This window comes from Dysidea avara, chromosome 1, assembly GCF_963678975.1.
Source record: "Dysidea avara chromosome 1, odDysAvar1.4, whole genome shotgun sequence".
NCBI classification, from domain to species: domain Eukaryota; kingdom Metazoa; phylum Porifera; class Demospongiae; order Dictyoceratida; family Dysideidae; genus Dysidea; species Dysidea avara.
The window spans coordinates 61,586,004-61,598,318 of record NC_089272.1 but is presented as its reverse complement, the minus strand read 5'-3'; the positions used below and the strand labels follow the sequence as shown (position 1 = coordinate 61,598,318).

The following is a 12,315-nucleotide window of genomic DNA, read 5'->3' as shown; positions in this document are numbered from 1 at the left end:
ATGTGCATGTATTTATAAAACTTAGGCTTTTCACAATGTCAATGATAAGAAACAAGTGCAATGACTTTCAATCCAAGCAGCAGGAGCAAAAGGAAGGGTTTCCACAGATTGAGAAACCAATTTAGCTAAAAATTTGCTCTAATTAGCTAGCTTTTCAGAGAACTTGACAGCATAAAAGTGCAGAAACAGGTAAGGAGAGTCCAGCGTAAAAGTTCATAGCAGCTACCATGAACATTATTATTTTTCAAGGGCATATACAAATGGGGGGATACATGTGCCCATAATATTAATAAAGATGTTCACTCTGATTTGGAATTCAAATGTGCTCTAATAGAAACCTGATTGAAAGCAAAAAGAAGGGTAGGGATATATAAGAGACATATTCTAGAACACTAATTCATTTCCTGTGTTTCTATTAATGGGAAATTACTGAAAGTAACTGTGTTTGTATATGTGGATCATAAAGCATCTATTAGACATGAAGATCTCTATTAAAACTGATATTGTACAGGAGCGGATCCAGGAGCTGGCAAGGAGAGGGGCACAAACGAGTTTAGATTCACACCATTAAAAGGGGTATCAACTGTAGCTGCAATCTGTTGTAGTTGATATACACATAGCTGATATTGGCCTTACTGGCATTATCAAAGTGATAGATATAGCTAGCTATTCTTCCTAAAAGGAAAGGGCAGAGGAGGGGGTGGGTCATTTTCCCATCCTGGATCCACCATTACTATATATAGACCTCCCATTAGCCCTCAATGACAACACCAATACACATTCATGTACACACTACACCATTACACATTCGTGTACACACTACACCATTACACATTCGTGTACACACTACACCATTACACATTCGTGTACACACTACACCATTACACATTCGTGTACACACTACACCATTACACATTCGTGTACACACTACACCATTACACATTCGTGTACACACTACACCATTACACATTCGTGTACACACTACACCATTACACATTCGTGTACACACTACACCATTACACATCCGAATGTGTACACACTACACCATTACACATTCATGTACACACTACACCATTACACATTCATGTACACACTACACAATAATTTTGTGAGAGAGGATGAAGGGGCTTAGTCATGAAAGTATATTCAGCTTGTCTACACATTGTTAAACTTATTTTTGTGCTTTATAATCATGTCACCCAAAGCATGGCCTAAAAGACAAGTATTGCATGAAGTGGTTGTTCAGTTATACTACAAATTATAAAAAACCCACTCAACTCTGCATGTGCTATAAAAACATAACTACATACGTACCAACCAGTGCTCCACTCTCCTTAATAACTAAATCTTCAATAGTAAACCATGGCTGCTCACCAGTAAAATGTGCTAACATACCTCTATAGTTAATAAGACATAATAATTATGTACTTTTATGTACAGTAAACTGTAAATGCATGAATCAAGACACACGGTAGTGTGTCGTGCGGCCCAAGAAGCCGGCGTGCCACCCGTGAGTATATTAACAGGAAGAAAGAAAACGCAATTTTCACACCTATGTAGCTCTGTGATCCCTTACCCGATTGGAACCAAATTTGCTAGAGAGGTGCCGGCCAGTAAGGGGAGTCTACACACCAAATTTGAAGAAAATCGGTCCAGCCATTTCCGAGATACGAGCGAACAAAATTTCGTTTTAATTTCTTCGTTTTTTTCTTCTTCATCTTCTTCATTTCGCACACTTGGCAAAATTCGCCATAAAACACGAATGCGTGCTCGGATCGGGCTGAAATTTGGCACACTTAAAGGGCTCATTAAGGCGGATCTCCGTACCAACTTTGGTAGGAATCCGATGAACATTCACGGAGTTATTACCGATTATTTGCGTAAAATAAGGTCGAAGGTCTGTCACGCCTACAGGGTAAACTCCTTGGAGGAATCAGTTGAAAATTAATATGTAGATGGAGCAACCATCGTAGGAGTGCCTTTTTGTGGTTTGAAAGGAATCGGAATAAAGACCATGGAGATATGACACAAAACCCAACCTGTGTCAAAATTACGCGATCGATTTTTATGAATAAAAAAACTATTAGTTTTCGTGTCTACCAGGCAAACCGCTTAGAGCAATGAACTGAAAATCAGTATGTAGCTGGAATAATCATCATAGAAAGTTCTTGCAGTGGTACAGAAGAATCGGATTACAAATCACTGAGTTATGATTCGAAAGGCAACTACGTGCAGCAAATGCGAGATCGAGATACTCTAATAGAACAGTCACCCTAATAAAGCATTCAGCTGCATGTATAATTTACACAGTTATATTACATTGCAAGTTATTCTGTAGGAAATTCAGCTACAAACAAGTCACCCTGTAGTCAGATCAGCTAGAAGAAGGTACCTAATAGAGAGTTCAGCTACAAAGAAGTCATCATGTAGAGAGTTCAGCTCAAATAAATCACCCTGTAGAGAATTCAGCAACAAACAAATTGCCCTGTAGAGAGATCAGCTAGAAGAAGTTACCTTGTAGAGAGTTCAGTTACAAAGAAACAATCATGCAAAGAGTTTAGCTGCAAACAAATCACCCAGTAGAAAGTTCCGCTATGAACAGATCACACTATAGATAGTTCAGTTAGAAACAAGTCATCCTGTAGAGAGATCAGCTAGAAGAAGTCACATTGTAGAGAGTTCAGTTACAAAGAAACAATCATGCAAAGAGTTCAGCTACAAACAAATCACCCTGTAGAGAGTTCAGCTAGAAACAAGTCACCCTGTAGAGAGATCAGCTAGAAACAAGTCACCCTGTAGAGAGTTCAGCTAGAAGAAGTTACATTGTAGAGAGTTCAGCTACAAAGAAACTACCATGTACAGAGTTCAGCTGCAAACAAATTGCCCTGTAGAGAATTCAGCTACAAACAAATCACCCTGTAGAAAGATCATCTAGAAGAAGTTACTTTGTAGAGAGTTCAGCTACAAACAAATCACCCTGTAGAAAGATCATCTAGAAGAAGTTACCTTGTAGAGAGTTCAGCTACAAACAAATCACCTGTAGAGAGTTCAGCTAGAAACAAGTTACCCTGTAGAGAGTTCAGCTAAAAGAAGTTACATTGTAGAGAGTTCAGCTACAAAGAAACTACCATGTAGAGAGTTCAGCTGCAAACAAATTGCCCTGTAGAGAATTCAGCTACAAACAAATCACCCTGTAGAAAGATCATCTAGAAGAAGTTACCTTGTAGAGAGTTCATGATCAGCTACAAACAAATCACCCTGTAGAGAGTTCAGCTAGAAACAAGTTACCCTGTAGAGAGTTCAGCTAGAAGAAGTTACATTGTAGAGAGTTCAGCTACAAAGAAACTACCATGTAGAGAGTTCAGCTGCAAACAAATTACCCTGTAGAGAATTCAGCTACAAACAAATCACCCTGTAGAAAGATCAGCTAGAAGAAGTTACCTTGTAGAGAGTTCAGCTACAAACAAATCACCCTGTAGAAAGATCATCTAGAAGAAGTTACCTTGTAGAGAGTTCAGCTACAAACAAATCACCTGTAGAGAGTTCAGCTAGAAACAAGTTACCCTGTAGAGAGTTCAGCTAGAAGAAGTTACATTGTAGAGAGTTCAGCTACAAAGAAACTACCATGTAGAGAGTTCAGCTGCAAACAAATTACCCTGTAGAGAATTCAGCTACAAACAAATCACCCTGTAGAAAGATCATCTAGAAGAAGTTACCTTGTAGAGAGTTCAGCTACAAACAAATCACCCTGTAGAAAGATCATCTAGAAGAAGTTACCTTGTAGAGAGTTCAGCTACAAACAAATCACCTGTAGAGAGTTCAGCTAGAAACAAGTTACCCTGTAGAGAGTTCAGCTAAAAGAAGTTACATTGTAGAGAGTTCAGCTACAAAGAAACTACCATGTAGAGAGTTCAGCTGCAAACAAATTGCCCTGTAGAGAATTCAGCTACAAACAAATCACCCTGTAGAAAGATCAGCTAGAAGAAGTTACCTTGTAGAGAGTTCAGCTACAAACAAATCACCCTGTAGAAAGATCATCTAGAAGAAGTTACCTTGTAGAGAGTTCAGCTACAAACAAATCACCTGTAGAGAGTTCAGCTAGAAACAAGTTACCCTGTAGAGAGTTCAGCTAAAAGAAGTTACATTGTAGAGAGTTCAGCTACAAAGAAACTACCATGTAGAGAGTTCAACTGCAAACAAATTACCCTGTAGAGAATTCAGCTACAAACAAATCACCCTGTAGAAAGATCATCTAGAAGAAGTTACCTTGTAGAGAGTTCAGCTACAAACAAATCACCCTGTAGAAAGATCATCTAGAAGAAGTTACCTTGTAGAGAGTTCAGCTACAAACAAATCACCTGTAGAGAGTTCAGCTAGAAACAAGTTACCCTGTAGAGAGTTCAGCTAAAAGAAGTTACATTGTAGAGAGTTCAGCTACAAAGAAACTACCATGTAGAGAGTTCAGCTGCAAACAAATTGCCCTATAGAGAATTCAGCTACAAACAAATCACCCTGTAGAAAGATCATCTAGAAGAAGTTACCTTGTAGAGAGTTCATGATCAGCTACAAACAAATCACCCTGTAGAGAGTTCAGCTAGAAACAAGTTACCCTGTAGAGAGTTCAGCTAAAAGAAGTTACATTGTAGAGAGTTCAGCTACAAAGAAACTACCATGTAGAGAGTTCAGCTGCAAACAAATTACCCTGTAGAGAATTCAGCTACAAACAAATCACCCTGTAGAAAGATCAGCTAGAAGAAGTTACCTTGTAGAGAGTTCAGCTACAAACAAATCACCCTGTAGAGGATTCAGCTACAAACAAGTCACCCTGTAGAGAGTTCAGCTAGAAGAAGTTACATTGTAGAGAGTTCAGCTACAAAGAAACTACCATGTAGAGAGTTCAGCTGCAAACAAATTGCCCTGTAGAGACAAACAAATCACCATGTAGAAAGATCAGCTAGAAGAAGTTACCTTGTAGAGAGTTCAGCTACAAACAAATCACCCTGTAGAGAGTTCAGCTAGAAACAAGTTACCCTGTAGAGAGTTCAGCTAGAAGAAGTTACATTGTAGAGAGTTCAGCTACAAAGAAACTACCATGTAGAGAGTTCAGCTGCAAACAAATTGCCCTGTAGAGACAAACAAATCACCCTGTAGAAAGATCAGCTAGAAGAAGTTACCTTGTAGAGAGTTCAGCTACAAACAAATCACCCTGTAGAGAGTTCAGCTACAAGCAAGTCATCTGGTAGAGAGATCAGCTAGAAGGATCACCTTGCAGAGAGGTCAGCTACAAAGAAATCATCCTGCTTCATCTTTTCTTCTTCCTGTAGTAAAGAAAAAATGACAGGTTAAAAAGCCCTAAAGCCAGCCATAGGCCGGCTTTGGGGTATACAAATACAAAAAGAAGTGAAATCTAATCCAAAACAGCCAAGTTGTAAAAAAAGAGTGCGGTCCTGAGAAAGGCTATGGTGAAAAAAGATGTGAAATCCAAGGAGGCGGCCAAGAAATGGCTGTGATGGTAGGTTAATGGTAAAAATTTTAATAACAACAATTCAGGTGAATTTGGTGCCGCTTGGTCTTGGCACAAAATTCACCTGAATTGTCGTTATTAAAATTTTTACCATTAACCTACCATCACAGCCATTTCTTGGCCGCCACCTTGGATTTCACATCTTTTTTCACCATAGCCTTTCTCAGGGCCGCACTCTTTTTTTACAGCTTGGCTGTTTTGGATTAGATAATCTTATGTAGCTGCATTGGAATAATGTTTGCCCTGTATTGATTAAGCTATGCAGGGATATAATTTTATATACCTACATGTTTAGTCTATGAAAGTTTTATGCCTGTTCCTGGCATGAGTGTACTACATTGTACTTAGAGTACAGTATGTTTCTCAGTAAGTAACTAGGAGCTTAAACACTTGTTGCTAAGAAAATGGACTGTAACATTAACTCTTGCTTGTTGTGTATGTGAGATATCATGTTTAATTCAAATGAATAATTGAGGGGTATGCAATGAGTGAAAAATCGCCTATGTGATTTAAAAGATTTAAGATTTACGCAAAGATTTGGAATATAGATTTATGTTGCAAACTTGTCAAAATTTTGTCATTCTGTTACTATATGTAGATAAGCAGAAATTTATGGAATTTGAACTAATTTGACATTTAAAATTTATAGATTCTTTCAATGGCTTACAAGGTTTATTTATGCTTCGTTGCCAACCCCCCACGATTGGTAGTTTACTGCATTTGAACACTTGCTTAGCTCAGTTAGTTTTACATAATTATTCGAATAGCCTATGAATGTAATCCAGCAATTAAGGAGCCCTGACCAAGAACGGCCTATAAATAAGGTCGTTCCAATTGGTAATATGTTCTGGTTCACCACCCACATCCTTTTCTGAGAATATGAAACTTCAGAAATACAATATATATATATATGTTATAGTTATATCCCGTTACGAGTGCAATATTTTATATCCCAGTGTGCAGAAGTTTATGGATGGTAATAAGTTCCGGTTTGAGTTCCTGTCACTGTCATCAAGATTTTGTCTGAATTGTGTGGAGATTCAACTTCATAGCTACAAAAGAGACCCTGTATATACTGCCTATAAACTGTATCAAAGGGCAATGTTACGAAGCAGCAGTTCCAGGTATGATTCACCTTTGTCAGAAGTTGGTATGGTGGTGTTGCGTGGCGTACAAGAGAACAAGTGGCTACTGTAGTCCAAGATAGAAAGATGAAGCTAGAGGTTATCAAAAGAAGTTATGTCTTCACTGTAGTGACTGTTGGGACTGATTGCTGGAGCAAAAATCGGCACAGACATGTGAGACTATCACATTAGTAACTTGTAGTGTTACTGTGTAAAGGATTAACAGTTTTCTTGTACGATTTAGCAGGTTTAAGTGCTGTACTGGTGTATTTTGTATCAATATTTCCTTATTTGGCTTCTTGTGTCATTGGTAAACAATACCATTCGCGGTTATTATGATGACACGAACAAGACTGAGTGTTGCCACTGGATAATAACTAATATATCGCACAGTAGCAGCGCCGCTCTGTCTAGCTGTATGGTAGTTGTAACCCAGTGCAGCACTTTGACACTCCCACGCACTGGGATTTAATATATATCAAGACTCACGGTAGTGAGTCGCGCGGCCAAGAAACTACAAAGCGCACGCCCAATTAAAAGACGCGCGGCCACTACTGTGAGTTATTTACGTGTAGGGCCGGTTTCGCAATATTAGTCCTAGATTACGCAAAATCTCTCCCATGTAGCTTGTATTGTGGCTTTCATTAAGTATTATGCACACACAAATGGTGCAACAAAATTTTGTAATGGATTGCTCGGATGTGGTTCGTGGTGTTGTGGCTCGAATGTGGTTCGTGGTTTGCCAGTGACCATGTATGAGTTGGGGTTGTTCCTCACAACTTACACAATATTCAAATTTCATGATGGCCATGAAAATTTCTTGCCATATGGTAAACATACAACAATGTTTAACAACGTTAATCAACATCACATCAAGACTTGACTAAAAATAGTTCCAACAATAGTGATGATTTCTTGTATGTCAGCATGACGATACTGAGACCTGTAAAAGAATAAGTAGGCACTGAAGTTAACCTTAAATTAAACACTCATGCAACTGACCTGGAACATCGGTCGCAACACCAAAAACACTTGTTTCGATATCTGATGACACAATCCAGCAGGCACTGAATTAAAAGAGAATGTACAAAAAATCAATATGCCGGGCTGTATCAATAATAGCATGTATAATCAAAATGAACAAAAATTATATCCCAGGCTAAGTGAATGAATAACATAACTGTTGGGTAAGCATGTCAAACCTCAACATTAGGACATTAGTCAAACAAAAGTATGCTATCACAACTTGGTCATAATACAATGTTTGTACCACTGGACTTCACACTGGTTGCCCAAAAATTGTGCCATTCCGGGACAACAGCATAATTATGAAACAAATAGTTACTACAACACAGAAGGCTTACTGTTGCACTGTCTACACTGATATACCATAATTTAAAAACATAACAGGTGGGCATTAAATACAATACACTGAACATCTGGGTACTAGGAAAAAATCACTAACATCACAACATGTAGAAATTAACACCCTTGATGCCACTACAGTCTACACTGGATATTTGTTTGAACCCATCAACACTATGTCCGATACATCTGAGTAGACTGACCTGCAAATTCACATCACTAGTATACAGTGATAATTGATAACTACAAAAACAACAATTGCAATAATACAATTCTTCTGTACGTCAACTGACCTGAAATTCATGACACTCGATACCGAGACCTGTAAAAGAATAAGCAGGCACTGAAATCAACCTTATTAAATCAAACACACATGCAAACTGACCTGGAACATCGGTCGCAACACCAAAGACACCTGTTTCGATATCTGACGAAACAATCCAGCAGGCACTGAATTAAAAAGAGAATGTGCAAAAAATCAATATGCCAGGCTGTACCAACAAAGGATGGATAATCAAAATGAACTAAAAATATATATATCCCATATGCAGGTTAAGTGAGTAACATAACTGTTGGGTAAGCATGTAAACCAGAACATTTGGTCATTAGTCAAACAAAAGTACGCTATCACAAACTGGTCACTGATAATTGATAACTACAAAAAGAACAATTGCAATAATACAATTCCTCTGAACGGTAACTGACCTGAAATTCATGACACCTGTATCTTTGTTCTTGTGTGGTCTCAACTTGCATATGTACCATGATCACATTCAACTGCTAGTGGATAAACCAGTATGACCAGATGGCCTGCAAAAACCAACAAGCAGGTGATAAATACAATACACCTAAAGCCTGAAATATGAAAAATATTATATAAGCATTATTCCACACTGATATAGTAATAGATTATAGGATGTTGTGGAACTTGCCTAAACGTGTAAACTTGAACATGAGGACAACTGCATAATCTGGACACTTGGAATTGTCCAATACCTAATGAACAAGTTGGTACTAATGACATTCACTTCAACATTTTATCCCAGCTGGGTGAATCTCTGGTAAAAAGGTGTTTATTTTCCACCTGCAACCAAAGTTCTACATTTCTGTGGTTGAGTGTACATAAACTGACCTGGAGAATCAGTATGCCATAGTGGTATGGAAATGGTTCCTTTCCTTCTGTTGTAACATTACTTACAGCTGACTGGTAAATGATCATCGATGTCCCCGTGGACCCCAACAATGAGTATATCAATAACTTCACAAGTTGGAATGAATTTCCTTTCAACATGTGGTGGAATGAATTTCCTTTCAACATCTGGTGGACAGGTCAAAAACCCTATCGCACAAACACGGTGAATCAGTGTGTGGCGATATGACACGTTGCACAAACTTCACTCCTCGTTTCGTTAGCATTCAAGACCGGCATATGTCAGAGTACCGGCTCAGTATTCTTGACTCTTACTTCTTCAAGCGTTGCTCAAGCGATGTAGTTTCTCACGAGGGGCTCGAGTTTCTCATTAAAGTCGAGCCGATTAAAGTACGCCTCACCATCCAGTTACATTCTTAAACCATTCAATTTAAAACCACGTATCATGAGTGTCCGCTTAACGTAATTAGGGACTTTCCACGAGATTTCCCCTAAATAGATCACGTGTTAGTTGTCAATCCGGTGGATTCTGGTGGTATACATGGTTCAACAATGCAGTAAGTATACTTTAATATAGTATAAGTTGTCAATAATTGTTTGTGCACTGCTAAACTAAGTTATTTTTGTGTGATAAGCATGCTTGAGGAAGGGTCTGGGGGACGAGACTAATGTTTTGACAGCAGTTGATGATGGCCAGGCAAAGAACTGCGAGAAGAACTACTGGATAGTGTGATAGTAGGGAAAAATTCCCACCCCTATAGCTCTACCTATAGCTAGGGGCATTAACTAGCATTATCTACAACTACTGTATTATGTTGCTGATATGTACATCCGGGCCAAGAATAAAGGTGAAAGTGGTAGTAAGGCTCAATCTTATTATTCTGCTGAACAGGCAAGGGAGTCTGGGACTCTGGGGACATGCTCCCTCAGGAAAGTATAAGTACTAGAACTTTTTTGTTTTAATTGCTTCAAGTATAAAAATTTCAGTCAAAAGGTGATGATCAAGGCTCTGGTCTTATGCACTGGTTGGAGTGGTTCTGGTCTTATGCACTGGTTGGAGTGGTTGTATCGATACTGCACTGTGACATCCTTGAGGGGTTAGTGCTGGCATTGTCCATGGCAATACTATTCCATCTCCCAGAGTCTTGATGATTGAGTCCTCCATTCCTTTCTCTGCTGCTCCAATCCTGAAGTTGTGACCATAGTCAAAAGGTGACTATCGAGGCTCTGGTCTTGCATCTATACTGTACTGCAACACCCTTGAGGGGTTAGTACTGGCATTGTCCATCGCAATACTGTTTCATCTACCATATACAAGTCTTGATGGTTGAGTCCTCTATTCCTTTCTCTGCTGCTCTAATCCTGAAGTTGTGACCAAAATATTAAAAAATGGTTATAACATGATAAATGATTATGATGATAACAATTACAAATGTATTTATATAGCTGTGTAGCAACTGTGAACTAGTTAGGTACTTGCAAGTTCAATTAGGTGTCTGAAGCATTTAACATGCACAGATATGAGATATATTCGTCACATACAGGCAGTAAAGATAGATTTACTCTAATAGAACAGTCATACTACACCGTAAATTCATACTTCCGAATTTACGGTGTTATGAAACAATCATTATTATGTTTGGATTTTACTGACTCTCCAAGATAATATTCTGCATTAATGTTAATTGCTCATTTCCAAAAAATTACCTTTTAAACCAAATGTAGAGTCTATCACTGACAAAAATGAGTGATATCCACCCCAAAAACACCTTCGCTGTAAAAAAGGCACGCCCAAGAAACTACAAGTACCTGGAACCCAATGTAAAAAAAGAAAGAAAAAAACAGCTCAGCTGAAGTGAAAAGTAACTGGTAACTTAAAGAGCTGATATCTGAAGCGGCCAAGAATACAATTACTAAAGTTTAATCTATGCAAGAACACCTTGGCTATAAAACAGGTGTGTACATGAAAGTAACTGGCAACTGAAATGGCTGATATCTGAAGCGGCCAAGAATGAATGGTCATATACAACTAATTCAAAAATTTAACACTGAACCTTTATAATTCAGCTGTGTTCTATATTCACTCTTGCTACATCGTAAAGTAATTTCTTTTAACTCTAATTGGCTGGTAATTTGGCCGCCTTTTTTTGCTCTATTATACTGACTATTAAAAAAGGCGGCCAAATTACCAGCCAATTAGAGTTAAAAGAAATTACTTTACGATGCAGCAAGAGTGAATATAGAACACAGCTGAATTATAAAGGTTCAGTGTTAAATTTTTGAATTAGTTGTATATGACCATTCATTCTTGGCCACTTCAGATATCAGCCATAATTTCAGTTGCCAGTTACTTTCATGTACACACCTGTATTATAGCCAAGGTGTTCTTGCATGGATTAAACTTTAGTAATTGTATTCTTGGCCGCTTCAGATATCAGCTCTTTAAGTTACCAGTTACTTTTCACTTCAGCTGAGCTGTTTTTTCTTTTTGTTTTTTTACATTGGGTTCCAGGTACTTGTAGTTTCTTGGGCGCGCCTTTTTTACAGCGAAGGTGTTTTTGGGGTGTATATATATATTTATAGAACTTTGCGTGGGCGAGATCAAAGGAAAAAGTGTACTTTAAATTTCATAAAGTACACTCTCAGCCGGCCAACTGCTTCATCGACCACAAAGAGTGCTTTATTGCACCGCAAAGAGTGCTTTATTCGTTCAATAAAGCACTCTTGCGGTGCAATAAAGCACTCTTTGTGGGCAATAAAGCACAGTTGCCCACGTGCCTTAGTGTAGGCTAATAGCCTACGGGGCTCGCGCCCAGCACGACTAATCACCCAAGCCGGTGAAGGCTGATAGCCTCGCCGCGCTGAGTGATCAATCACCCCAGCCGATATGAGTTCCACCACTGGATTGCTTTTATAGACATACCTAAATGCTTCGATGATGGGTGGGAGAAGATAACGTTGCTGTTACGTTTGTTAATGTAAACGGACAAGTCCTGGAGATATCACGGAAATACTTCACCATGTGACTCGCAATAGAATCAATGGTGGGTTGCGAGCAAAACCTGCCAAAAGATGCAATGAACGTCTACTATGCCAAACTATGGTGAAATACACGTGAGTTACTTTGTTAAACTAGTTTGTGTGCGTTCAGG

At 38.6% G+C, this 12,315-nt stretch overlaps 1 protein-coding gene across 3 annotated transcripts in view; it reads right to left on the bottom strand.

Moving 5' to 3' along the window:
• The window catches only part of LOC136239756 (kynureninase-like), a 35,450-nt gene that overhangs the window by 17,474 nt on the left and 5,661 nt on the right, over positions 1-12,315 (bottom strand). For 2 of the 3 annotated variants that reach the window (XM_066030482.1, XM_066030490.1), the window contains exon 3: positions 1,315-1,397. In XM_066030482.1, the coding sequence (XP_065886554.1) occupies positions 1,315-1,397 (83 nt within the window). Of the gene's footprint in view, positions 1-1,314; positions 1,398-7,444; positions 7,592-7,650; positions 8,824-8,945; positions 9,098-9,145; positions 10,526-12,315 lie in introns of those variants that run through there. The other variant, XR_010693592.1, reaches the window with a different exon arrangement.